The sequence below is a fragment of the Hyperolius riggenbachi genome, chromosome 10, assembly GCF_040937935.1.
Source record: "Hyperolius riggenbachi isolate aHypRig1 chromosome 10, aHypRig1.pri, whole genome shotgun sequence".
Taxonomy (NCBI): domain Eukaryota; kingdom Metazoa; phylum Chordata; class Amphibia; order Anura; family Hyperoliidae; genus Hyperolius; species Hyperolius riggenbachi.
In genome coordinates, this window is record NC_090655.1 from 211,552,168 (window position 1) to 211,579,665 (window position 27,498).

Here is a 27,498-nt window from a genome sequence, read left to right on the forward strand (position 1 = left end):
TTGAAGGTAATTAAAGGGGGTTCTTTGTATATTTTCCCTAAAATGGGGTCTCTTTCAATGATTTTCCAATTTTTCAAAATACTCTTTTTTACTTCTCTGGCCATCGGTGTATACTCAAAGGTGAAGGTGAGACTATCATCTGTTCTCTCTTGTTTTTTATTTTTCCTTACTATCAGATTTTTCCTATCCACTCGTTGTGCCTTCATCCAGGCTTCATCTAATTGTTTCTGGTTATATCCTCTTTTCTCTAGGTTCGATTTGAGCTCTTGTGCCTGTTCCATGAAGTCCTCTTCATTTGTATTATTTCGCCTAAGGCGCAAAAATTGGCTGTATGGCAGGGATTTAAATACATGTTCCGGATGGTAACTTTCTCTGTGTAACAGGGTATTCCCTGTAATTGGTTTTTTATAACCTTTTGAAGTAATAAATCCATTCTGTATTCGGATACATAGGTCCAGGTATGCATATTCTGTGAAAACTCCACTCTTATCTCCTCCATTACACAGGCAACTGATCTGTATCTGCACTGCAGCTCTCAGATTGTGAAAACTCTGCCTCTGAAATCTATAGCTAGTAACACCTTTTTCACCTGCCCAGACTGAAATCCCACAATCCCTTGCAAGCGCCAAGGCACTCTGGAGAAGCTGTGGGTGTGGCTTGTTTAGTTTATAGGAAATTAGGGTATTAAAACAAAACAAAACAAGTATTTGGCTTGAGGAATGCCCTATAAAATATATGTAAGGAACACAATTATGCAAGGAGTCGGATCCATTATTGCAGACAAAAAAGGCAAAAAGACTATCATTCGTGTGAAAGAGAAGAGGAAAATACCTGCTGCGCCAGGTCATAGATCCTCAGCAACTCACAGGTGCCTTCTTACATTCAGCCTGAAACATTTCCCTTTATTCACATGGGGAAGTCTGTCATTTAAAGCCATACTCCCCTCTCCATGCTGATAACACCCAAATCTATTTCTCTGCCTCAACCTCTTTAAAATTATTATCTCGATTCCCTGACTGTCTATCTGTGGTCTCTACATTCATGTCATCTTGATTCATTAAAGGGACTCCGAGCTCACAATAAAAAAGAAAGTTGAACTCACCTGGGGCTTTCTCCAGCCCAGTGCTGGTCGGGAGGTCCCACGACGGCGTCCTGGCTCCTCTCCAACACCCCGATCCGGAATGGCTGACAGGCCGCAGCCCGGGCGACACTCTCCCGAGTGTCGGGCTGCTTCTTCCGCGTATGACGTCACACGCCGGCCGCCCCGCGTCATCACGGCGGCCGGCGTGAAAGTACTGCGCATGCGCACTTTAATCGCGCATGCGCAGTACTTTCACGCCGGCCGCCGTGATGACGCGAGGCGGCCGGCGTGTGACGTCATCCGCGTCATACGCGGAAGGAGCAGCCCGACACTCGGGAGAGTGTCGCCCGGGCTGCGGCCTGTCAGCCATTCCGGATCGGGGTGTTGGAGAGGAGCCAGGACGCCGTCGTGGGACCTCCCGACCAGCACTGGGCTGGAGAAAGCCCCAGGTGAGTTCAACTTTCTTTTTTATTGTGAGCTCGGAGTCCCTTTAAAGGAAACCACCTAAAAGAAATAATATACAGTGGAGGAAATAATTATTTGACCCCTCACTGATTTTGTAAGTTTGTCCAATGACAAAGAAATGAAAAGTCTCAGAACAGTATCATTTCAATGGTAGGTTTATTTTAACAGTGGCAGATAGCACATCAAAAGGAAAATCGAAAAAATAACCTTACATAAAAGATAGCAACTGATTTGCATTTCATTGAGTGAAATAAGTTTTTGAACCCTCTAACAATAAAAGACTTAACCACTTCTCTACCACGGGGTTTTTCACCTAAAAACCACAGCAATTTTCACATTTAAAGGAGGCAAGGGTTAATGGGCTTAATGGGGGTATAATTTATTTAAAAAAAACCTCACTGATGCTGATCAGTCACTAATGCTGTGTTAGTTATCTGAGATCCTCTCACGAGTGATCTCAGTAACTGTAACAGCATAGTGACTGATACAATGTTTACACACATTCTGCATGAATAAGCACTGTCATTGGCTTTGTGAACACATGTTCACATCAGCCAATCACAGACCAGCGGGTGCCCGAATCGTATGCACGTCCGCGTGCATGCGAACGCGGACGCGAACGCGATCGCGCACAGCAGGAAAATTAACAGGAGTTGCCTATCTACGCCCCTGTGACTCAGGTGAATTTTAAAGGGGCGTAGATAAGCGTGGCAGAGGTTGTTAAGTGGTTAATACTTAGTGGAAAAACCCTTGTTTGCAAGCACAGAGGTCAAACGTTTCTTGTAATTGATGACCAAGTTTGCACACATTTTAGGAGGAATGGAGGTCCACTCCTCTTTGCAGATCATCTCTAAATCCCTAAGGTTTCGAGGCTGTCTCTGTGCAACTCTGAGCTTGAGCTCCCTCCATAGGTTTTCTATTGGATTAAGGTCCGGAGACTGACTAGGCCACTCCATGACCTTAATGTGCTTCTTCTTGAGCCACTCCTTTGTTGCCTTTGCTGTATGTTTTGGGTCATTGTCGTTCTGGAACACCCATCCAGGACCCATTTTCAGTTTCCTGGCAGAGGGAAGGAAGTTGTCGTTCAGAATTTCACGATACATGGCTCCGTCCATTTTCCCGTTAATGCGATTAAGTTGTCCTGTGCCCTTAGCAGAAAAACACCCCCAAAGCAAAATGTTTCCACCCCCATGCTTGACGGCGGGGACAGTGTTTTGGGGGTCATAGGCAGCATTTTTCTTCCTCCAAACACAGTGAGTTGAGTTAATGCCAAAGAGCTCTATTTTGGTCTCATCAGACCACAGCACCTTCTCCCAGTCACTCACAGAATCATTCAGGTGTTACTTGGCAAACTTCAGACAGGCCTGCACATGTGCCTTCTTGAGCAGGGGGACCTTGCGAGCCCTGCAGGATTTTAATCCATTGCGGTGTAATGTGTTTCCAATGGTTTTCTTGGTGACTGTGGTCCCTGCTAATTTGAGGTCATTCACTAACTCCTCCCGTGTAGTTCTAGGATGCTTTTTCACCTTTCTCAGAACCATTGACACCCCACGAGGTGAGATCTTGCGTGGAGCCCCAGAGCGAGGTCGATTGATGGTCATTTTGTGCTCCTTCCATTTTCGAACAATCGCACCAACAGTTGTCACCTTCTCTCCCAGCTTCTTGCTAATGGTTTTGTAGCCCATTCCAGCCTTGTGCAGGTCTACAATTTTGTCTCTGACATCCTTGGACAGCTCTTTGGTCTTTCCCATGTTGGAGAGTTTGGAGTCTGCTTGATTGATTGATTCTGTGGACAGGTGTCTTTTATACAGGTGACTAGTTAAGACAGGTGTCCTTAATGAGGGTGACTAATTGAGTAGAAGTGTCTAACCACTCTGTGGGAGCCAGAACTCTTAATGGTTGGTAGGGGTTCAAAAACTTATTTCACTCAATGAAATGCAAATCAGTTGCTATCTTTTATTTAAGGTTATTTTTTCGATTTTTCCTTTTGATGTGCTATCTGCCACTGTTAAAATAAGCCTACCATTGAAATGATACGGTTCTGAGACTTTTCATTTCTTTGTCATTGGACAAACTTACAAAATCAGTGAGGGGTCAAATAATTATTTCCTCCACTGTATACATGCCTGGGGCTTCCTCCAGCCCCCTTCAATCTGATCAGTCCCTCGCCGTCTTCCTAGGCCGCCTGGATCCACCGCTAGGCAGCCAGGTAATTCTTGCAGTTGGATCGTACTGTATGTGCGGCCCATCGTGCTCCTGTTGCCGGGAGAGTACTGCGCAGGCAGTGACGGGGAAGCAGGCACGGGGTACTGCGCATGTGCCGACTGACGGAATTACCAGGCCACCTAACGGGGGATCCAGGCGGCCTGAGAAAATAGCGAGGGATCGATCATCCGTCAGGCTTCAGCATGGTTTATTTAGGAAAATAAACCATTGCCAGTAAAGCAAAATCAAACCTCGCACGGCTGAGCAGCCACCGGTCTCACTACAGTCCCTGACTAACTACACAGAAATAGTTCTTAGCAAAGCAAGCAAACAAGTGGCAACTTACAGCGTACATGCAGAGATTAGCCTCTTCTCCCATCCGAGAGCTCCGGTCCCTCCAGAGTTCAGGAACAGACTGAGCTCTTTCCTAATCAGGCTGGCTGATCTTTATTCAGCACCTGCTTCTTCACCCTGCACAGGTGTAATGCTGGGAATACACGGTTCGTTTTTGCCTTCGTTTAAACCTTCGATTCGTTCGGTAAACGAATCGAGTGTTGAAAACGTATGTGAAAATAGTCATAATCTCATTATAGTTTCGATTAATAGACCCCAAAAACGAACGACTAGTGATCGAACATGTTTGATATTATCTCTCTTTATCCATCTAATCGAGCCATTGGTAGGCTTGATGGCTGTTCAGATCGATTATATATTCGTTTCTGCTAGTCCGTCCCTGTAAAAAGGGATTTTCGTTTCGTTTCTTTGCAGCCTTCGATCATTGGAAAAACGAAACCATCAGAATCGAAAAAAAAAACGAAACCGTGGGTGGTGATATTAACCGTATGACCGATTATTTCGGGATCGAAAAGGACAAAAGGCACAATCGAAACGAAGGTTTAAACGAAGGCAAAAACGAACCGTGTATTCCCAGCATAAGGGCTTGTTCACACTATGGGCTTGATTCACGTAACCGTGATAACTCATAGCACGGCCGCAGTAGACTTTTTTGCGCACAATAGCAAAATTTCCATGCATGAAAATTCACGATTACGCACGAATACACGCGCAAAACGCTGGCGTGGCCGTGCTATGCGTTATTACAGTTTAGTGAATCAACCTTATGAGCGCTTTGAGATGTTTTTTCAAGCGCTGGCAATTTTAAAAAGCGCTAAAAGACCCTGAACAAGCATGCAGCAGATAAGGTGTTTCTGACATTATTGTCAGATCTAACAAGATTAGGTGCATGCTTGTTTGTGGTGTGTTTCAGACATTATTGCAGACAAATATATCAGCGGGGCGGCCAGGTAACTGGTATTGTTGAAAATAAAAATGGCAGCCTCGATATTCTCCTCACTACAGTTGTCCTTTAACTTTTGTAAAAGCCAAATCAGCGCACACGATTTTTTTTCCTGAAGCTTTATCTGACAAAGGCATCTAACTAGACGTGAGAGGGATGTGGATGCAGAACGCTTGCTGTTACGGGACCTAGACAAGGCAGTGCACACAGCCCGACTGGATGATTTACCAGTTGCGGAGGCTGCAGTGCAGGCAGCGGTGGACAGCATTCCTGTTTTCTCTCACATCCCTGGACTGTAGCAGGGGCAGTAGCTTGTGAGATGCGACGAGGGTTCGAAAGTGACTCAATTTGTTCAGTGATCTCTGTAAAGTGCTGAAGCAAATAATATTGATACAAAATATTATTTACACCCACATAAATGTGCCAGCAGAAATTATAGACATGGATGCAGCAAAAAATGCACAGTATATCTCTCCCAATGGAGAAATGAGATAACACAATGCAGGTTTGGGCATTACAGTATACTTCTATTCATAACTGTATACCTAAGCATAGAAAAATAAATAAAATATTACCTCCTTAAAACAAGCACGTTCACCACCAGGTACAAGCCTTACAAGGAAACTGGACTAGTTGACTAAAGTAAAATGGCCGCCCCATACACTAAAGGCAGCTACAGTGACATGTTTTTGTTGCAACTTGTAATATTGTTAACTATTGGCTCCTCCTAAAATGTATTCAGCTGTACTCTGTCCTCATTACAGGAACAGCGGCGGCCATTTTGTTGTAGTCCGAGGTCGGCAGTAAACTGGGATGATAGAAGCTACTAGTGAGTAGAGTTGGAGACTATAAATAAGAACTTTTTTTTTTTAATTAATTAATTATTTTATTTATCATTTTGAGAGAAGATTGTTATCAGTATAAGAATATAGAGAAGATGCGGGGAAAGCACGTGGCCTCTGATCAGCAGGTTGTTGTGGTACATAGCTCCCAACTGTCCATATTTCGGAGGGACAGTTCCTCTTTGGGAGCCCTGTCCCTCTGTCCCTCTTTCCTCCTCACCTGTCCCGCTTTCACGACTTTGTCCCTCTTTCTATGTAAATATATATATTTCTCTACTAAATGTGGTTGATTGACTCTAGACTTTATTCCCATCCTTTAAATTAATATATTACTAATTTTAAAATGTTACTATTAAGGAAAATGAACCAGGATAGAAAGGACCAGTGTGGTTTGAAACTTTGAATTATAAAACAACATATTAATCTTATGAAATCTTCATGGTATGCATGACTAGGGGCGTGGCGGGGGCATGATCAGGGGCGTGGCAGGGGCATGGCTTAAGTGTCCCTCTTTCTCATCTCAAAAAGTTGGGAGGTATGCAGTCTGGAGGAGGAGACATTATTCAATGTGGTAGAAGCTTCTCCTTGCTTAGCACATCTCTGCTGTCCACGAGGTATCATAGGGAACCTCAGGAAGGAAGTTACCTAGTCAGAATAAGTTGATATAAGCTGGGGAACTTAGGTGATCAATAAACCTTGAACTGCATTGAGGTGGCAATATGTTTGCAGCTCTTGGCTGGGTCATATCAGATTATAGGGAGGAATGCTGAAAGTACACATCACCATTTGCACTCACAGCAAAAGCTTATTTTTCAATAAATCTAGATCAGCTTGCATGTATTAGTTTAACCACTTGCCGACCGCACGCTTATACCGTGCGTCGGCAAAGTGGCAGCTGCAGGACCAGCGACGCAGTACTGCGTCGCCAGCTGCAGGCTGATTAATCAGGAAGCAGCCGCTCGCGCAAGCGGCTGCTTCTTGTCAATTCACGGCGGGGGGCTCCGTGAATAGCCTGCGGGCCGCCGATGGCGGCTGGCAGGCTAAATGTAAACACAAGCGGAAATAATCCGCTTTGTTTACATTGTACGGCGCTGCTGCGCAGCAGCGCCGTAAGGCAGATCAGCGATCCCCGGCCAATCAGCGGCCGGGGATCGCCGCCATGTGACAGGGGACGTCCTGTCACTGGCTGCACAGGACGGATAGCGTCCTGTGCAGCCCGGATCACTGGGCATGACAGGTAGGAGAGGGAGGGGGGGAATTTCGCCGCGGAGGGGGGCTTTGAGGTGCCCCCCCCCCCCCCCCCGCAACATGCCTGCAGGCAGGAGTGATCAGACCCCCCCTGCACATCATCCTCATAGGGGGGAAAAAAGGGGGGCGATCTGATCGCTCTTCGTGCCCGCTGATCTGTGCTGGGGGCTGCAGAAGTTCGCTTCGCCCAGTTCGCATCAAAAAACAAAATTTTTACCCTCCATTTCACTGTCAGCAGCCATGTTATGGTCAAACACACTGCTTGAGGACCCGCTCACCCTCCTTTCAAGCTAGGTCCTTTATACCATTTGACTCAGTTGTCTGCCTACACTAATTATGGGACAGCTGGTACACACTCTGCTAGAGAGTTTTAATTCCTCCCTCCTCCCTCCAACCCTTCAACCTATTCTACCGGAGGGAGGAGGGTCTCTTCTGGCAGGGAATTATACTACTTTAAAAGCCAGTATACATCATACCATAGCTGGGAATCGAACCCAGATCTCACTGTGTAGTGGACACGTCACCCTAAGCACTGTACCACTACAGTAGTAAGTGAAGCTAGCCGAAAATGTACCAACTGGTATTATTTTAAAAGGACCTGGCTAGGTCAAGTACGGAGTTCAAGGCAAGACTCCCTAACACTGCAGGGTGGCCTCTTGAGCATGTCCCTGTGGCTGCAGCTCTTGAGTGCTTTGAGTCTGACAGGAGAAAAGTGCTATACAAATGTTTGGATTATTATTATTACTGCAGCCAAATAGATCAGCAGGGCTGCCAGGCAACTGGTATAGCTTAAAAGGAAATCAATATGGCAGCCTCCATATACCTCTCACTACAGTTCTCCTTTAACCATCTTAGCGGTATGGACGAGCTCAGCTCGTCCATCACCGCCGATGGCTGCCGCTCAGGCCCTGCTGGGCCGATTTTGTTCAAATAAAGAGCAGCACACGCAGCCGGCACTTTGCCAGCCGCGTGTGCTGCCCGATCGCCGCCGCTCTGCGGCGATTCGCCGCGAGCAGCGGCGAAAGAGGGTCCCCCCAGCCGCCTGAGCCCAGCGTAGCCGGAACAAAAAGTTCCGGCCAGCGCTAAGGGCTGGATCGGAGGCGGCTGACGTCAGGACGTCGGCTGACGTCCATGACGTCACTCCGCTCGTCGCTATGGCGACGATCTAAACAAAACAAGGAAGGCCGCTCATTGCGGCCTTCCTTGTTTATTCTGGGCGCCGGAGGCGATCGGAAGAACGCCTCCGGAGCGCCCTCTAGTGGGCTTTCATGCAGCCAACTTTCAGTTGGCTGCATGAAATAGTTTTTTTTAAATTTAAAAAAAACCCTCCCGCAGCCGCCCTGGCGATCTTAATAGAACGCCAGGGTGGTTAAGCAACCTAATGGTTCTATTGCATTGAGCATTAATGGTACATTTTCAGCTAGCTTCACTTACTACTGTAGTGGTACAGTGCTTAGGGTGACGTGTCCACTACACAGTGAGATCTGGGTTCGATTCCCAGCTATGGTATGATGTATACTGGCTTTTAAAGTAGTATAATTCCCTGCCAGAAGAGACCCTCCTCCCTCCGGTAGGAGGGAATAGGTTGGAGGGAGGAGGGAGGAGGGAGGAGGGAGGAGGGAGGTGGGAGATTAAAATCTTCCTAGCAGAGTGTGTAGCAGCTGTCCCATATACTAATTAGTGTAGATAGGCAAATGGTATAAAGGACCTTGCTTGGAGAACGGAGGGGGGGTGGGTCTGCAGAGATGTGTATTTCACTCAATTAGGTGTGGCTCCAGGTATTAGAGCTTTTGAAACATGTTTTCTATCATTTTTCCAGCTGATAGAAACTTTTAAACTTTGAAAGTTCGCCTCCCCATTGAAGTCTATTGCGGTTCGCAAACTTTTTCGCGAACCGAACCTTTTGCGAAAGTTCGCGAACTTAAAATCGGAGGTTCGGCCCAACTCTAGTCCTTAAGGGGGGGGGGGGTAAAGGGTGGGTCCTCAAGTGGTTAAAAGGTACTTATGTATTATCCCGTCTGGAAAGTTTGGAAACTTTTTTGTGAAAGTTCTCTTTGCTCCCCCAGGAAGATCTGACCATCATTTTTGGAAAGCTGAACGTCCCGGCTCTCTGTTGCATCGGATCCCGAGTTGGTATGATGCTCAGTTCCCAAGTTATGGGGTTTTGAAGGAGGGGTGTCCCCTGAACTTGGCTGCAGAAAGTGCAATTACAGAAGTATGGGACGAACCCGACATGATGATAAGCAACACTGGGATATTGAGGCTACCCATTCTGGTAAAAGCAGCAGATTTCTGGCAGCACTACAGGACAATTACTTGACTCAAATGGTAACGGAACCAACTAGGGCAGGGGTCGGGAACCTATGGCTCGTGAGCCATATATGGCTCTTTTCATGCCTGCATATGGCTCTCTGGCTCGCTAAAAGACGTGTGACAGAGCGGCCAGAGAGCCTGTGTTTACTAATCTGCGCCGCCGCCCCCTCCTCCATGGCGGGTCTTTGTATTTATGTGTGCCTCCTTCATCGGCACCGCCTCACGCGCCAGAACGCCTTTTCTGCCCGACCCAGATGGATGCGCTGATGCTGGCGCTGCCTGTGAAACAGTGATGTCACACGTTACGTGTGACACGTCGGCGCAGCCAGCGGGAACTGAGGCAGCTTGGCGGGGGGAGGAGCCGACCCAACGACGTGCGACCTGGAGGCAGCCGCACCCATAGCTACGCAGCCAGCCACTACTGTTCCGGAGTGCACTAGTGCACAAGCCAGCAGCAGCAGCCGCCGTCGTGGTCACTGTTCAGGAGGTCACTCCAGTCTGGTCAGTTCATTTGTGGGGAAATCTTCTGCCAATGAGAGTTCATTTGTGGGGAAATCGTCTGCCAATGAGATTGCATTTGTGGGGAAATAGTCTGCCAATGAGATTGCATTTGTGGGGAAATCGTCTGCCAATGAGATTGCATTTGTGGGGAAATCGTCTGCCAATGAGATTGCATTTGTGGGGAAATAGTCTGCCAATGAGATTGCATTTGTGGGGAAATCATCTGCCAATGAGATTGCATTTGTGGGGAAATCGTCTGCCAATGAGATTGCATTTGTGGGGAAATCATCTGCCAATGAGATTGCATTTGTGGGGAAATCATCTGCCAATGAGATTGCATTTGTGGGGAAATCGTCTGCCAATGAGATTGCATTCGTGGGGAAATTTTTGTATTTAGTTTTAAACATATTGTATGGCTCTCACAGAATTTCATTTTAAAATATGTCGTGTTTATGGCTCTCTCGGCCAAAAAGGATCCCTACCCCTGAACTAGGGGGAATGCGTTACTGGATCTGATCATTTCTTATAGACCAGATAATGTATCAAATGTGTAGGTTCAAGAACATTTGGGAAATAGTGATCACAACATGACAACGTTTGATCTGGTGACTGATAGGCCACGGGGCAGCAGGACCACTAAAACTATGAATTTTAGAAAAGCAAAGTTCAATCAAATTAGGCAGGCACTAAGTTTGGTGAACTTGGATAATGTACTACAAGGGGAGGATACTGAAGGGAAATGGCAAGCTTTTAAACTTATTATCAATCAATATTGTAGTATGTATTTCCCATATGGAAACAAAATGTCTAGGAATAAAAAAGGCCTCTATGGATGAATAGAAAGGTTATGGATAAAATGAAGAGAAAAAAGAATGCCTATAAGGTCCTAAAACAGGAGGGGGCCGAGGCTGCACTAAGCAATTATAAGGATTGCAATAAAAATTGTAAAAAATAAATTAGGCTGGCAAAGATCGAAGCTGAAAATCAAATCGCTAGGGATATCAAATCTAACCCAAAAGTTTTACAAGTACATCAACTCCAAAAAAAGAAAGGTTGACTGTATAGGACTCCTAAAGGATGAGGGTGGGAACTCAATGGTGGATGACCAAGGTAAGGCAGAGTTATTAAATGCTTTCTTTGCTTCTGTCTTCACAAAGGAAACAGCACTGTTGCAAATTACAGAGGCAGAAGAGTCTCAATCTTCTAACTGTAATATGAAATACTTAACGCAGGAAGAAGTGAAGGCAAGACTAAATAAATTAAAAATAGACAAGGCACCTGGCCCGGATGGCATGTATCCTCGGGTCCTAAGGGAATTAAGTTCAGTTATAGATAAACCCCTTTATCTTATCTTTTGTGACTCTCTTTCAACTGGCAGAGTCCCAGTGGATTGGCGTACAGCCCTCGTTTTCCCATTATTTAAGAAGGGCAAAAAAATCAGATCCAGGAAATTATAGACCTGTAAGCTTAACATCAGTTGTATGCAAACTATTTGAGGGGTTACTAAGAGATACTATACATGACTTCATAGTAGAAAATAATCTTATTTCTCAGCATCAACATGGGTTTACTAAAGACAGGTCCTGTTTGACTAAGGACTTTTAGCTTTCCAAAAATGGTTAGATCTGGCTAGGGCAGTGATGGCGAACCTATGGCACGCGTGCCGGCCCAGACCCGGCACGCGTAGCCGAATGTGCTAGCATGCCATCGCTGCTAAGCCCATTGCATGAACTGGCCGCGGTATCTACTAGACGCCGTGCCAGTTCATAGCCCGCATCCCTGCTCCGGCCTGCATAGTCTTCCGGCAGGCAGAGCAGGGCTATGGGAAGATGGCGTCCGAAGCCCTGTACTGGAGACTATTAATCGTGGGAGATATGCAGGAGGATCGTCTGGGGGAGCTGCGCGCCAGAGGCCGGCCGGGACAGGAGATTTTTGTCAGGTGAGTAAATTGCTTTTTTTGCAGGTGAAATGTTGCCGACATTGCGTTATTTTCTGCTGAAATGTTGCCCAATGCATTATCTTCTGGTGAAATGTTGCCCACTGTGTTTATTTTCTGGTGAAATGTGGCCCACTGCGTTTATTTTCTGGTGAAATGTGGCCCACTGCGTTTATTTTCTGCTGAAATGTTGCCCACTGCGTTTATTTTCTGCTGAAATGTGGACCACATTGCGTTTATTTTCTGGTGTCTGGGGTAACTGTTGCTGCATTTATTATTTAATGGTCATAGTTGGCTATATTTGCTGCTTTGGGGTTACGGCGGGTATACTAATAAATAGCATCACACAGTTTCTGCACACCCATGATGTGAATCCTTGTTTCACCACATCATGGCGGAAACACTGCTTTCTTATGCCTCGCTGTTATATCATTACGTTAGCTCCGCCCAAACAATGTCATGGTCACACCCATTTTTTGGCGCAAACCTCCCCTCCCCCATTGGCACTCAGTGATAAATAAATTGATGTTGGGTCGCAGTTTGGGCACTTGGCCATCACTGGGCTAGGGGATCAAACAGAACGTTAACAAAAAGCTGCCAAACTTTCCAGATGGGATAATACGTAAGTACCATTTAAAACAAAAATCTTGCTGTGAGTGTACACGAGTTCTTCTATTGTGCAACTACTACTCCATTTTGTTTTTAATAATTTCACTGTTTACTGATACAACCCAGGCCAGGCCTGCAATCACCCCCCTTGTGCTTTTTTTATGTACCTCTTGTGGCTCTAACGTCCCCCTTGTGGCTCTGAACTCCCCCTTGTGGCTCTAACGTCCCCTTTGTGGCTCTAACGTCCCCCTTGTGGCTCTAATGCCCTCCCCCCCTCCCCCATGTGGCTCTAACACCCCCCCCCCGTGCCTCCTCTAATGCCCCCCCCCCCCTGTGCCTCTTATGCCACAGTGTGCCTTTTATGTCCCCTAATGCCTCTTGTGTCCCCCTTTTGCCTCCTATGTCCCCTCGTGCCTTTCATGTCCCCCTGTCCCTCTTTTGTTCCCCTGGTGCCTCTTGTGTACCCTTTGTGCCTCCTATGCCTCCCCCCATGCCTTGTTTGTCCCGCTGTGCCTCTTAACCACCACTGTGCAGTGCGTATATGTGGCATTTCGTCTGTCAGTGTGAAACAGGCCTAACCCATACACTACCTGATGGACGTGTACACACATCGGATGTTTTAAAGCACTTTATTCCACAAATTTAGGAAAGTAATGTTATTTCTGCCCTTTAGACAACTACATAATTTTTTTTGTGGGACTTTTGCCTTGGATCCCTCACTGGTCCGCCACAGAGCAGGTGTTAGGCCCCTTTAAAGGGACTCTGACCTCTAAAAAGAAACGAAATTGGTACTCATCTGGGGCTTTCTGCAGCCCACCGTAGGTCGTGAGGCCCCCCGGCGTGGTCCTGGCTCCTCTCCCGATCCCTCCGCCGCATACCGCACTGGGGACACCCGGGGCGGGTATCGGGCTCCCACTTCCTGAATGGGGACGCTCTTCGTCATTACGCCGGCCGCTGTGCGTCATCACGATGGCCGGCGTGACAGTACTGAGCATGCGTGATGTAAAAGCGCATGCGCAGTACTGTCATGCCGGCCGACGTGATGACGCGCAGCGGCCGATGTAATGACGAAGAACGTCCCCGTTCAGGAAGTGAGAGCCCGACACCCGCCCCGGGTGTCGGCGGTGCGGTATGCGGCGAAGGGACCGGGAGAGGAGCCAGGACGATGCCGGGGGGCCTTCCGACCTACGGTGGGCTGCAGAAAGCCCCAGATGAGTACCAATTTCCTTTCTTTTTAGAGCTCGGAGTCCCTTTAAACGACTTTTCCATCACTTTTGTGGCCAGAAACAGCCCCTATAGGTTTTAGAATTCGCCTGCTCATTGAAGTCTATGGCGGTTCGCAGACCCCGGACAAGGTCCTCCAGCACCCAAGGCTGACATACCAAAGTGTGTCCCTCCGTCCCTCCCACCGCAGCCGTCTCTCACTCTGATTGATATTAGACTAAGAAGTGTCTCAGTGCCCTCAACACCTTAATCGCTAGGTATCTGGCTTGCAGTCAGTCACTGCCAAATATCCCCTTTTCTTATTTCTCTCTGCTTCAAACACAATAGGGGAATGATAGCTGAGTGAGTTGTGCGCCCCCTTCTACACTGCGCCTTGAGGCTGGGGGCTCTCTCACCTCTGCCTCGGCCCCGACCTGGTGGTTTGCAGGTTCACGAACATTTGCGGCAAATCAGTCAATTTCACTATACATTGGTAAATTGCCTTGTGGAGCAGAATATGGCAATTTTATTGTTACATCTACATAGCATGTGTTGTGCAATTAGCATAACCCACACAATCTCTATGCTCATTTACCCATACAATGCAAGCAGGAGGAGAAAAAAAATTAAATGTACTGGGATGAATTGTGGCACAGCTGCGTGAGTCCTCTCGTGCATAGCTCCCAACTGCCCTTCTTTTGGAGGGACAAATGCCTCTTTGAGAACTCAATCCCTCTGTCCCTCTTTCTTCCTCATTTGTCCCTCTTTCAGGGCTGATGTACAGATCTATGTAAATGTATGCACTTTTCTACTGACAAATATGTTTAATTGACTCTAAACTTTATTCCCATCCTTTAAGTTGGTATATTTCTTATTTTCAAATGTTAATATGAAGGAAAATGAACCAGGATATAAAGGACCAGTGTGGTGTGAATTATAAAACAACATATTTTTCTTATGGAATCTTTATGGTATGCATGACTAGGGGTGTGGCAGATGCATGATTAGGGGTGTGGCTTAAGTGTCCCTCTTTCTTATCTCAAAAAGTTGGGAGGTATGCTCCTGCAACTGCAAAGGTATATGTCTACCACTGCTGGCATACCCCCTACTGGGTTTTGTTATAGTATGTTTAAGACAGTTCCGCTTAATAAAGTAATGCAGTGTGAGGAAATATTTTGTTTCTATTAGCTATGTTTATGTGTTATTATCATGTTTGTTGTTGTTGTTGTAATAATAATAAAAATTATTGTAAATTATTATTATTACTATTATTTATATATATATATATATATATATATATATATATATATATATATATATATATATATATATATATATATATATATATATATATATATATATATATATATATATATATATATATATATATATATATTCAGCACAGAGAAATTGCTTCTCCCTCCCTCTCTACTATTAAATAGAGTTAGGAACCCTCATATCCTCTCAGTGCCTATGTTCCACAGCTTCATTACTAAATATCTGGTTGTCATAGCAACACCAAGCCCAATGATTGGAGCATGAAATAAAGTCCCTCCCCTTCCTGTCTTTTTTTCTGGTGCAGTCTTATTTAAGATGGTATAATAAACATGTCCTTACAGCAGGAGAATCAGTAGCCATTTCAATTGGATTCTTGCTCAGACACTTTAAAGGATAAAATAATCACCCTCAGAAGTGCAACATAGAAATTTCTGTGACCTGTATAGCATTTAGAAATAATGTTTCCTCTGTCTCTGTATTATAATAGTATATAAAGCAAGTTCTGTCTGAGAGCAGGAGCCATTTTGTTGTAGTCCATAAGAGACACACCTCTCAACTTCCAGATATTCCTGTGTTCCCACAGCACAGTAGTGTCTTAGATTGTTATGGGGACATTTGACAGCACAGAGTAAAGGTAATACATTTTTATTATTATTTTATGTAATATGTATAATTATATAATTTGGATAGTACAGCAATGCAGAGATGGAGCATATACTGTAACTATATGAATTTGAGAGGTTTATATGGTATATATGCTCTCATTGCAAGTTATACATGAGTAGCACATTAGAGTTAAACATGGACACTTGGGGAGTCAAACATTACAAAGTTATAAAGTTAGAACTCGAACTTGGGGTGTGCAGTGCTGGGAGTTTGTACAGTACAGCTTTCTGATGTTAGTTTGGAAATCAAGTGGGGTCAGAAGAACTTGGATACATTATTCTATTTTGTTCCCATTTCCACAACTCACAGAAACAATGGCATCTGTCTGCACTGCGACAAGACATGTTATACATATTATACATAGCTCCCAACTGTCCCTCTTTTGGGGGGACAGTCCTCTCTTTCTTCCTCATTTGTCCCTCTTTCAGGACCGATGTACAAATATATGTAATTCTATGTATTTTTCTCCTGTACAATGTGTTGAATTCACTCCAAACTTTGTTTCCCCACCCTTTAAATCAATATGTTTCTTATTTTCAAATGTTAGTATAAAGGGAAATGAACCAGGATAGAAAGGACCAGTGTATTTTGAATTATAAAGCAACATATTTTTCTTATGAAATCTTTATGGTATGTGTGACTAGGGGGCGTGCCAGGGGCAGGGTTAGGGTTATTGCAGGGGTGTGACTTACGTGTCCTTCTTTCTTATCTCAAAAAGTTGGGAAGTATGATGTATTTTTTTCCTTTCCTGTGTTCCTTTTTTCAATATAATTCAAGTGAATGTTGGTCAATTTTAATACAGCACTTTTTTTTTTTTTAAAGCAGGTTCCCCCTCCCCTGAGGAACAGCAGCCATACACAATCTCATTACTGAGGATGGAGGGCAGAAATACCATTACAGAGAAGATATTACAACTCACCCTGGAGATCATCTACCTGCTGACTGGAGAGGTGAGGGGGATTCTGGGAGGGTCACATTTGCCTACACTTATCTTGTTAAAGAGGCACTGTAGTGGCATATAGTAGAATGCAATTCACTATTCAGGATTCCCATTCTTACAGTAATTATCCTCATTTCATCATCAAAAAAACAAACGCACGCGCGCGCGCACACACATGCGCACGCACGCACGCACGCACGCACGCACGCACGCACGCACACACACACACACACACACACACACACACACACACACACACACACACACACACACACACACACCCTCCCTGGGCTGTTTTTGGAGACCAGGCATTGTTTACACTGGCTTTGGAATTCTCAGGAAGAGAATGCAGCAGGTTTATTGAGAGAAATTTTGGACAGAGGGTCATAGTGAGGATGGACTGGAGAGTGCTAGCGTGAAACTAGGCAGATAAAGATAAAGCAGGTGTCCAGACAAACAGTGAAAGAGGGTGACAGGGATTGTTTGGGTTTTCAAAAGTAAAAAAGTTGATACATTGGTAGGAATAGGGACAGAAAACAAGAGAGAAGGTGAGCAGAGAAAGTGAGGGAGAGGAGGAGGTTAGAACACAAGAGTGTGGACAGGGAGCAAGAGAGAGGGTGGAAAAAGACAGAGGGTGGTCAGAGAAGGTGGAAGTAAGTGAGCAAAGAGAGATGGAACATTATGCTCTTATACAATTAACAGCCAGCCACAGTTGAGCTGCACAATATTAAATGTATGTTACACAAATTACTGCACATAAACACATCATCAGTAGATTTTATTCTGCAAACACAGACCCTGCCTGCAAAGTTGTTTGTGAATTCTTTCACATGACTGCACAAGATGCACTAAACTACCCTGACCAGACGTCCCGTTTTACCTGGGACACATCCTAGGCTCAGGGTCCCCTTTACCAGGCTGCAACGTGTCCCAGGTTATGTCCCACTTTTGGCAGCCGGCAGTCCCAGCTATGGCACTCTCTGGCCGCATGAGGTAATGTTTGCCTCATTTACCATTTGCGGAGTCGAAGTAATCGTTTTCTGCTGCATTTCATGTGTCAGAGGTGACGGGAGTTGCATCTCATGTGTCGGAGGTAACGGTTATTGCAGTTATTATTTGATGGTCATAGAGACTGCATTTGCTACTTTGGGGTTATTGTTGCAGCATTTGGCATTTTGGGGGCTCATAATTATTAAATGGTATGCTAAGACTGTAGCATAAGCAGCTTCTGCAGATTTTGCGCACAATCTAATTCCACCATAGTCATAGTCTAATGTCTTACAATATTATTATGTATTTATTTAGCACTGGCATCTAACGCAGCACTTTACAGAGTACATAGTCATGTCATGAACTAACATCCATGATGCAAATCTCCCATTTCACTACATCATTGTGGCAACACTGCTTTCTTATGCGTTTGGGGAACATTGCCTAATTACCTTTAGGGTCACCGTCTATCTGTGTTTTGGTATGAAACTCTGGCCCACTGCCTCAGAGTTACATTACAGTTCGCTCCGCCCACACCATGTCATGGACACGTCCAATTTCCCACCACAGTCATGGACACGCCATTTCCCAGGTTGAGCATATAAAAATCTGGTCACTGTACGTCCTCTTCAGGACAGCCCCAAATGTAAACTGCTGGTGTATATTTACAGGCAACTAATCTGCAAACAAGAATGCTGCCTTCTCCCCTGTTGTGCAGAGCTGGCAAAAGAGCTGGGCTGCCATAACATAACTACCTGTCCCAGCGCTGGTAGTGCTGTCTTCCGTGCCTTCTCCTCCTCACATGACTCGTTCTCCTCTGATCTCCTCCTCACAACCATGATGCAGAGGGAAGGGGCGGGACTCGGAAGTAGTGCGAGCATGGAGAAACCCAGCGCTGGAGGGACATGTAAGGTCCTGAGCCCGCTGATGCAGTTGTATCCGCTTCTGTCCGCTTTTCAGCATCTCTAACATTGATGTTTAACTGAAAAGTGGACACAACTGCGTCAGTGGGCTCAGGCCCTTACTAATCCATGTAATAGCGCTGGGCTGCCGACACTAGCGGAGACGCGCCCCCCCTCCCTCAGCGCTCAGGGCATGACTGACATGACTAAAGATATTACCTGTGATACATTTTAGAATGTAAATCAGTGTGAGGAAGGATTTGAGAATGGACAAATACTGACTTAATAATTTATATTGTAATTTTTTTTATAGATTTTTTGTTCAGTACAGTTTTTTTAAGCCCTGATTGTTTTCTAACTCCACCCTGAAATTGCTGAGTGAGGAAGTGACCGATTCTGGGAGAAAGGGATGTGCGGGTGCTTCCAATAATGACCCTCCCCCATCAGGATGTGACATGGGTTGGGCCACCTCTCAATCCTTCCCCCAATGGGATGAACAGAGTGGGCGGCTCTGAAATCCTGCACCAAAACAGTGCAGTGGCAGGTCACATGATCATTCTGCTGCTGATCTGTTTGTTTGTTTTTCCTTTTATATTCATAACATTTTTTTCACTTACAACTTCTGTTTTCAAGGAGAGCCAAGGAAGGGACAGTAAATATTTGAACAAAGAGAGGGACTTTCATATATTGCTATGAATCCAACCCCATGTTTAGGTTCATTCCATGTATTTTCTGATACTCAGGACTATAAAGTTGTGAAGAAGTCATCAGGTGATCATGTGACACACAGCCATTGTTCCCCTGTTGTAGAAGATTGGAGCTCTATTACAGTGCCTCCACCTAACTTCCTGACACCTGAGCGGAACAATAACAAGAAGATTGTGGAAGTCACCAACAGGATCCTAGAACTGCTAGCAGGAGAGGTGAGCAGTGCTGGGAATCATGGGAGATTATCCAGTAACAGCAGCCCCGGAGCAAAAGGAACCCGGGGCCCCCCTGACCTCCACCTTACCACATCCCCAGTGATAGCCAGATGTGCTCCCTCCTAATTCCTTCCCCATCCCACTAAATTAGCTGCTGGCCAGATGCACCCACAAGCTCCCTTCTTCCCCCCACTGTTGCTGCTAGCCAGAGAGCCCCCCCCCCCCACACCCGCCAGTGGGAGTGACACACTCACCTCTTCCAAGTTCCAATCGATACAGCTCCCGTCTGCCTCCCCTGTAGTGACTCTGCCCTTCACTTCCTGCTTATTTGTTTGAAGCAGGAAGTGAAGGACACCGTTACTGCAGGGGAGACAGACGGGAGCTGCATCTTTTGGAACTTGGATGAGGTGAGTGTCACCTCCACTGCCTCTGTAAACTGGTGGGGGAAGGGGGGGGGGGCGAGTGGGGAGGCCTTTCTGGCCAGCAGCAACAGTGGAGGGGGAGCCGACAGGGGCATCTGGCAAGGTGAAGGGAGATACTTGGGGGCCCCTATAGATGCAGATGCCCTGGGACAATTGCCCCCTTTGCCTATATGGAAGTGCCGGCCCTGGATAACAGCAATAGATTTGTCTGGATGGTGACTGTATCATTGTGTACATTAGGTTCCTATCAGGTGTGAGGATGTCACAGTCTTTTTCACCATGGAGGAGTGGGACTATATAGAAGGACACAAGGATCTCTACAAGGACATCATGATGGAGAATCGGCCACCCTGCGCATCACCAGGTTAGAGCAGAATTGTATTATCTATAGAGGAAATACTGGCATGGCAGATCCACCTAGATACACTCATATAAACCATGTATTTAGTTAATGTTTGTTTCCTACAGATGGACCCACTAACTGCAGTCCACCTGAGGCATGTACCTCCCCCCCTCATTCTCCAGATACTGAAATGAAGAATCACAGCCTCCCACAGCATTATCAGGTACATGGAACTCAGAATCTTGCACTAAGTGCCCTTACATTAATCAATCTTGCTGGCCAATTTACCCTTTGATCCGATCATTTTATTAAATTACAGGAGAATCGATGCTGCAACATGGCCAGTCAATTAATGTTTTGATCAATTTCCAGCAAAACTCAGTCGACAATCAGGCATGCTAGAAAATCTCAATCTCAAGGGCTTGATTGGGTGCTCGGCAAGGACGTTTAATCACCTGATGACCGACATACCCCTGGCCTGTGTTCCCTCAAGTGTATGTGCCCCTCCCATGCCTATGGCGAGTGTTGAAGGCTCACGTGTTCACTGGCACGACTCCTGGCCTCTTCCTGTGTCCAGCATCATCGTGAGAGCCTTTACCATGTGACACGATTGCATGTAGTGAAGTCATTACATGCGCCAGTGTCATGTCCTACAGGTGATCATGGTGATACCGGACCCAGGAAAAGGCCAGGAGTCACGCCAGCGAACGCGTGAGCTTCAACCCTCATCACAAGCACAGGGTAGACACATTTATGCGGACATCTACTGGAAATGTGTCTGCAGTTTAGGCAGGCAATAGGTCCCTCTCTGATCAGATTCAGTCAGAGAGGACTCGATCTGATTGTCGATCTGGTGGCAGATCAGCAGGTGTATAGGCATCTTAAGTGAGAGAATATTGATGACAACATTGCAATATGTTATTTATACAGTGAATTTAGATGATCGTAATAAATGTATTGATTTGTGCCCCTAAGAATGAAAATATGATCAGCATTAAAGTTGAAGTGAAAGAGGAACCAGAAGAGATGCATGTGAGGAGTGATGAGCCCTGTAAGGAGGAGGAAATTCCTGCAGAGATCAGCACAGGTGGGGAAGAGCAATACACAGTACACAAAACAGTCAACATTGTCCTTGTTTCCTCTCTCTGGCCTACATGCAATTCCCTTTTCCTCCTTAGTTTTCTCCTGGGTGATATTTTCAAACTTGCCAATAAAATGCCTTTTAAAGCACCAAAAGCAAGAAAATACTTAAAATAATTTTAATAGCACATTTTCATCTACTTTTTGATACTTTTTCAATTGCAGAGTGCTAAAAAGTTAGTCTAAATATAAGATGAAAATGTATCTCCTAGGAGAAAACTGAGGAGAAAAAGTGAATTGCATATGGGCCCTTGTCTCTACCTAGTGGGGAGGCAGGAGCTGCCAGTCTCTTTCACAAGGAATGTGCACAGCTGGGAAGAGCCTTAAGCCCCTACTACAGGGAATGGGGACACAGTGGGGGAGTCAGGAGACATCAGCTCCTATTAGAAGTAATGGGGAAACAGTATTTAACCAGTGGGGGAGTCAGGAGACATCAGTCCCTATTAGAAGTAATGGGGAGACAGTATGTGGCCAGTGGAGGAGTCAGGAGACATCAGCCCCTATTAGAAGTAATGAGGAGACAGTGTGTGGCCAGTGGGGGAGTCAGGAGACATAAGCCCCTATTAGAAGTAATAGGGAGACAGTATGTGGCCAGTGGGGGAGTCAGGAGACATCAGTCCCTATTAGAAGTAATGGGAAGACAGTATGTGCCCAGTGGGGGAGTCAGGAGACATCAGTCCCTATTAGAAGTAATGGGGAGACAGTATGTGGCCAGTGGGGGAGTCAGGAGACATCAGTCCCTATTAGAAGTAATGGGAAGACAGTATGTGCCCAGTGGGGGAGTCAGGAGCCATCAGCCCCTGTTAGTGACTCCACCACTGGGCACAGTATGTGCCCAGTGGTGGAGTCAGGAGCCATCAGCCCCTATTAGAAGTAATAGTGAGACAGTATGTGCCCAGTGGAGGAGTCAGGAGACACCACCCTTTATTAGAAGTAATGGGGAGAAAGTATTTGCCCAGTGGGGGAGTCAGAAATCATCAGTCCCTATTAGAAGTAATCAGAGCGGGGACAAGGTCCTCCAAAACCCAAGGATGAGACACCAAAGTGCGCCCCTCCATCCATCCCACCCCAACCATCACACACTGATTGCTATTAGATGTGTGCTCCCTCCTACCCTGCGCCCTGAGGCTGGAGCATCTCTTGCCTCTGCCTCGGCCTGGAAGTAATGGGGAGACAGTATGTGGGCAGTGGGGGAGTCAGAGGTAACTAGTCTCTAGTACAAGGAGTGTAGAGACAGTATAAGAAATAGCAAGTACTCTATTACCTCAGCACTCTTTTTCTCTCGATTCTTCCTTTAGTGTAAAATAATGTGAGACAGTAGCAGAGTCAGGATGCATTGTGCACAATACTCTATGTGGGAATAAATAATCCATTAGCATCAATTACAGGACAGCTGAAGGGAGAAGGATATGGAGGATGCCATATTTATTTACTTTTAAGCAATACCAGTTGCCTGGCTGTCCTGATGATCCTCTGACAAGATTAGCTGCATGTTGTTTATTACAACAGAATCTGTTTTATGAGCTGTACAAACTTGTTGGAAGGGATGGAGACAGTACTGTATATGCACAGCGGAACATTCAGCAAACAGCAGACTCCATTACAATGACCTAAAGCAAACCTGAAGCGGAAAACAAACCAGCAAAAAACCTTATAATATAAGGAGTTGTATGTGTAGTATGAATAATGAATAGAACATTAGTAGCAAATAAAAGAGTCATATTTTTATTTTCAGTTATATAGCTTTTTTTTTTACATAACATTTTATCATTCTGTAATATTTGCAGTTTAGAAACCTTACACTGTATTTTAATCTATTAAACAAAGCAGAAATTATGACCTTTTGAACTTTCCTGCAGTAAAACCTTATCCCAAGCTGTCTGTAATGCTGGGTTCACACGTTGCCTTTTTCCGTACAATAGATGCATCCGATTGATAAATTCCGTCATGTCAGATATCACTCCTGAGTGTTTTAACTGCTCGATTTCTCATAGAAGTTAATGGAAAAAGATAAGAGAATTGATAAGCGCAGAATCAAGTGCAGAATGGAGCGGAAAAAAACATTGGGTGGAAAACAGAGCAGAACAACGTGTCGTGTGTGTTAGGCATTACTGTTTCTTGGCTGTTCAATGCGGTGTATACACGATACAATTTTCTGGCAGATTTACTTGCCAGAGCGATTATTTTCAACATGTCCAACATGATTTTCAAAATGATTTTTCGATCAATTTCTGTTCACTTTTATGGAAACGAATCGGAAAAAAACGATTCGAAAATTAATTGAGATTCAGATCAGACATGTTGGAAAAAATTCGATCAGGCAGGAAAATCTGCCAGCAAATTTTATTGTGTACCTAGCATAAGTGCTTAAAGAAAACAGGACTGTATCCAACCCATGTTGGCTGGAAGAGCTCAGAGAAGCTCTTTGCATAGATAACTGAAGTTTTTTTTAACTCTTCCTGTCCTGAAAAACTACATGAGACTTTTTTCTTTGCTACTAATTTTCTATTAGCTGCAGCTGTACTACACATACAATTCACTTCAGGTTTGCTTTAAGGGAAAGAGTGTGCTCAGTGAAAGAGTCAGGTGTCATCTGCTGCTATTAGAAGGGGGATACAGCATGCACTTAGTGGGAAAATTGGAAGCCATATAGTAAAAGTAAAGTTGAGATGATGTCGGGTACCATCAGATTTTCTTCTGGATCATTAAATTCTCACCACATCCACCATTAAGGGGACAATCCACAATGGGCATAGAAAACAGTTTTTTTTTTTGTGGCGTTAACATCTCAACACTACACTAAAGAATGTAGAAAACTAAAATGGCAGTTTCAATCATTTTTGAGCTGTGAAAAATGTCTCTGAAATGTAACTTTTTTTACCCTTCCTATCTTGCTTCCTTCAGATGTACAACATGACAGGAGTAACCTCGACAATCATTCCTTCAGCTGTCCAGTTGGTGAAACCAAACATGATGGCATCACATCTGATTCTTCGGAATGTATCTCCAATGGCTCAAATTTCCAACCAGTGCTTCATTCCTTTGCTTATTTTCCCATGACCCATCATTCAGCTCATACATATCTTAAGACCTTTCCAGGTTCTGAACCTGGAGAATGTTTCCCGGAGGAGTCATCACTCATCAAACACCATCCTACTCGCCCATTGGAGAAGCCGCATGCATGTACTGATTGTGGCAGGGCATTTACATTAAAGAATAATCTTGTGGCACATCAGAAGCTTCACTTGGGTGAGAAGCCTTATTTATGTACGAACTGCGGGAAGGCCTTTGCCAAGAGGTCTAATCTGGTCAGACATCAAATAATCCACACAGGGGAAAAACCTTTTTCCTGTTCAGACTGTGGAAGATTTTTTAACGACAAATCGAACCTCCGTTCTCACCAAAAAAATCATACTATTGAGAAGCCTTTCAAATGTTCCCAGTGTGGCATATCTTTTACGGAAGAGTCCCATATGGTTTGCCACCTGGAGGCACATGCTGCTAATATGGTTCTACCATGTTCTGAATGTGGAAAGTGTTTCACTCGAAAGTCAAAGCTTATCACACACAAGAGGATTCATACGGACATAAAGCCGTATTCCTGCTCAGAGTGTGGCAGATATTTTTCAAAGAGATCTAATCTCACTACCCACTTGACGATCCACAGCAAGCACAAGCAGTTTTCATGTATGGAATGCGGGAGATCTTTCACGGATAAGTCCACTTTCCACAAACACCAGGCTAACCCCACCAATGAGATGGTGTTTCCGTGTGGTAAATGTGGATTAATGTTTACACGGAGAGCCTGTCTCATTTACCATTACTCAACACACACTTCTGAGACATCAGTTTTATGTTGAGGCCATAAAGATATGTTCCTCAAAAAAAATGCTTTCCAGTCAGGGAACTAAAATACTACTGTAGGCCATCGAAACTTGCTCAAAGTAATTGCAGACCACAGGTGCTGGATAGGAGTTTTCTGAACTGGTCGGTATCTAAGGGCCTGTTTTCACTAATCGGGCCAAATCCGCAGAGTTCCGCACAGGCAAATTGCGCTGGAAAACTCTGCCATAGGGAATAATGCTGACGCTGGCCGAAACGTTTGCCGACTGCAGCGTTTATCTCTGTGGGCGGCAGCGAATCTCATAGCCGTGCATGGCACGGCTTCTGGGATTCGTCTGCATACTCGCAGACCAGGACGTGCCGCCACGCGTCTCGCAGCCGCGCGTGACGGCTAGTGGAAATAGGCCCTAACAGATGAAAATCTCTCTCCACTGACTTGCTCCTGCTTATTGGAACCTCTATTTGATAAAAAGGCTTATGCATTTCATGTCTCTCCAGGTGCTAGGTCATAACCTAATCTTAGCATAGTTACTTATTGATTAATATACCCTGCAACAAATCAAAGTGTGGAGATGTTAAATGCATAACGATAACTGCCTTTGTACTGTATTGTCTTATCTAAAAAAGGTCTCAATGAGCAGATAGTGTCTCAGGAGGCCCTGAAGCAATTTCATCAAGCATACACAGCATTTTCAGCCCTTATCAATCAAGCCGTTGATGGCTCGATTGATAATATCCGATAGGTCCGATGACCTGGCAGATAGATTCCCTGCTCGATCACCGGCGGGGGTGAGCGGGGATCGATCCGCGCGCACGAGCGGGTATGCGCCGGCATCGAGCCAGCGGCTCGATCCGGCGCATAATTGGCTAGGTGTATGCCTAGCATTAAAGTGCGTACACACCTCTTTTATGTCACCTGCTTCCTGCCTATCCCTAACTTGGCCAATAAACTCGGATTCTCATCCTGAAATGTAACGGGTGCCAAACTCAATGTAAGGCAAATATTCTGGTGCCAAATGAATCTGCTTTGTCATAGAAGTCCACAAAAGTTACAGGAAACCAGCATATGAAACAGTCTAACAGTTACCTACAATAGCTGATGTACCACATGTGGGTTGAACTGATCCACACAGGTTTTAAATTCTTTGTTTTATTTATGCCTTCAAAAAAATAAATGTGTAAATCTTGTTTTATTGTTAATAAAATCTATTTTTTCATTAATGCCATACTGAAATGTCTGCTTCTTGGTTAACAGTCTTAAAAGTTTCAGGATTTCAGTTGAAATATCCAGCAATCCTGTATCCCCTCTGCTGGTTCCTGTTGCTGATTTCCCCCAGAATGATAGTTCTGCACAAAAGGTTTACTGCCCTCAGTGCCCTGCACAACTTAAATTATTTTCCATCATCGTTATATGGCAGTTCTTTGGGTTTTTTTCGGTGGAGGTTGTAAGTCTATCTCTTTGTAAAAATGTACTCTGTATCTCTGTTTCCATGGTTCTAGCAGTTATACATTATACAAGGAACAGTTTAGGCAAGTGGTTCTCCTCAAACATTTTCAGGTGAGGGCACCCTTAACGAAGTTGGCAAATTCAGCACCTGTCAGTTGCTCCCATACACCTTCCGGGTGCTTGGTAGCACTTGGGGCTAACATAGAGCATGTCATATGTGCCCCCAGTATTAGGTAGCACCCGCCCAACCCAGTATAGGTATCCAGATGTGCCCCCAGTATTAGGCAGTCTCCTTCCCCAGTATAGATAGCCAGATATGCCCTCAGTATTAGGCAGCCCTCTTCACATTATAGGTAGGCAAATATGCCTCCAGTATTAGGCAGCCCTCCTCCTCAGTATAGATAGCCAGATGTGTCCCCAGTATAATGCAGGCCCCCTCCCCGGTATAGATAGCCAAATATGCCCCCAGTATTAGGTATGCCCCCTCACCAGTATAGGTAGCCAGATGTGCCCCCAGTATTAGGCAGTCTCCTTCCTTAGTATAGATAGCCAGATATGCCCTCATAATTAGGCAGCCCCCCTTCCCATTATAGGTAGGCAAATATGCCTTCAGTATTAGGCAGCCCTTCTCCCCCGTATAGATAGCCAAATATGCCCCCAGTATTAGGTATGCCCCCTCCCCATTCTAGATATCCAAATACGCCCCCAGTATTAGGCAGCTCCCCTCCCCAGTATAGATAGGCAAATATGCCTCCAGTATTAGGCAGCCCCCCCCCCCCCAGTATAGATAGCCAGATGTACCCCAACATTAGGTAGCGCCCCTTCCCAGTATAAATATCCGGATGTGGCCTGAGTATTATGTAACCCCCACCCCAGTTTAGATAGCCAGATATGCCTCCAGTAT

The 27,498-nt window shown here is 45.2% G+C and overlaps 2 protein-coding genes across 5 annotated transcripts in view; one reads left to right on the top strand and one right to left on the bottom strand.

Moving 5' to 3' along the window:
* The window catches only part of LOC137534341 (gastrula zinc finger protein XlCGF26.1-like), a 32,104-nt gene extending 26,398 nt beyond the window's left edge, over positions 1-5,706 (bottom strand). The window contains exon 1 of the mRNA XM_068255794.1: positions 5,624-5,706. The gene's annotated coding sequence lies outside the window, so the exon portion shown is untranslated. The remainder of the gene's footprint in view (positions 1-5,623) is intronic.
* On the top strand, positions 5,492-26,368 carry LOC137534349 (zinc finger protein OZF-like). 4 transcript variants are annotated; one of them, XM_068255810.1, is made up of 8 exons: positions 5,492-5,553; positions 15,466-15,612; positions 16,467-16,594; positions 19,220-19,399; positions 20,062-20,185; positions 20,290-20,387; positions 21,140-21,251; positions 24,209-26,368. In XM_068255810.1, exons 3-8 carry the CDS (start codon positions 16,520-16,522, stop codon positions 25,162-25,164), a joined length of 1,545 nt encoding a protein of 514 aa, XP_068111911.1. In that variant the 5' UTR covers positions 5,492-5,553; positions 15,466-15,612; positions 16,467-16,519; the 3' UTR covers positions 25,165-26,368. The 4 variants fall into 4 exon arrangements, with proteins under 4 accessions (XP_068111911.1, XP_068111909.1, XP_068111910.1 ...); XM_068255808.1 differs by lacking the exons at positions 5,492-5,553; positions 15,466-15,612 and adding an exon at positions 5,844-5,877 and having other exon boundaries at positions 16,470-16,594; XM_068255809.1 differs by lacking the exon at positions 5,492-5,553 and having other exon boundaries at positions 15,271-15,612.
* The last annotated feature ends 1,130 nt before the right edge of the window (positions 26,369-27,498 follow it).

Bases quoted from the DNA above. Each gene is read 5' to 3' on its own strand.
- LOC137534349 (XM_068255808.1), top strand. The intron at 20,186-20,289 runs GTTAGAGCAGAA...TGTTTCCTACAG, and splicing joins GCCACCCTGCGCATCACCAG to ATGGACCCACTAACTGCAGT. The intron at 21,252-24,208 runs GTGGGGAAGAGC...TGCTTCCTTCAG, and splicing joins TCCTGCAGAGATCAGCACAG to ATGTACAACATGACAGGAGT.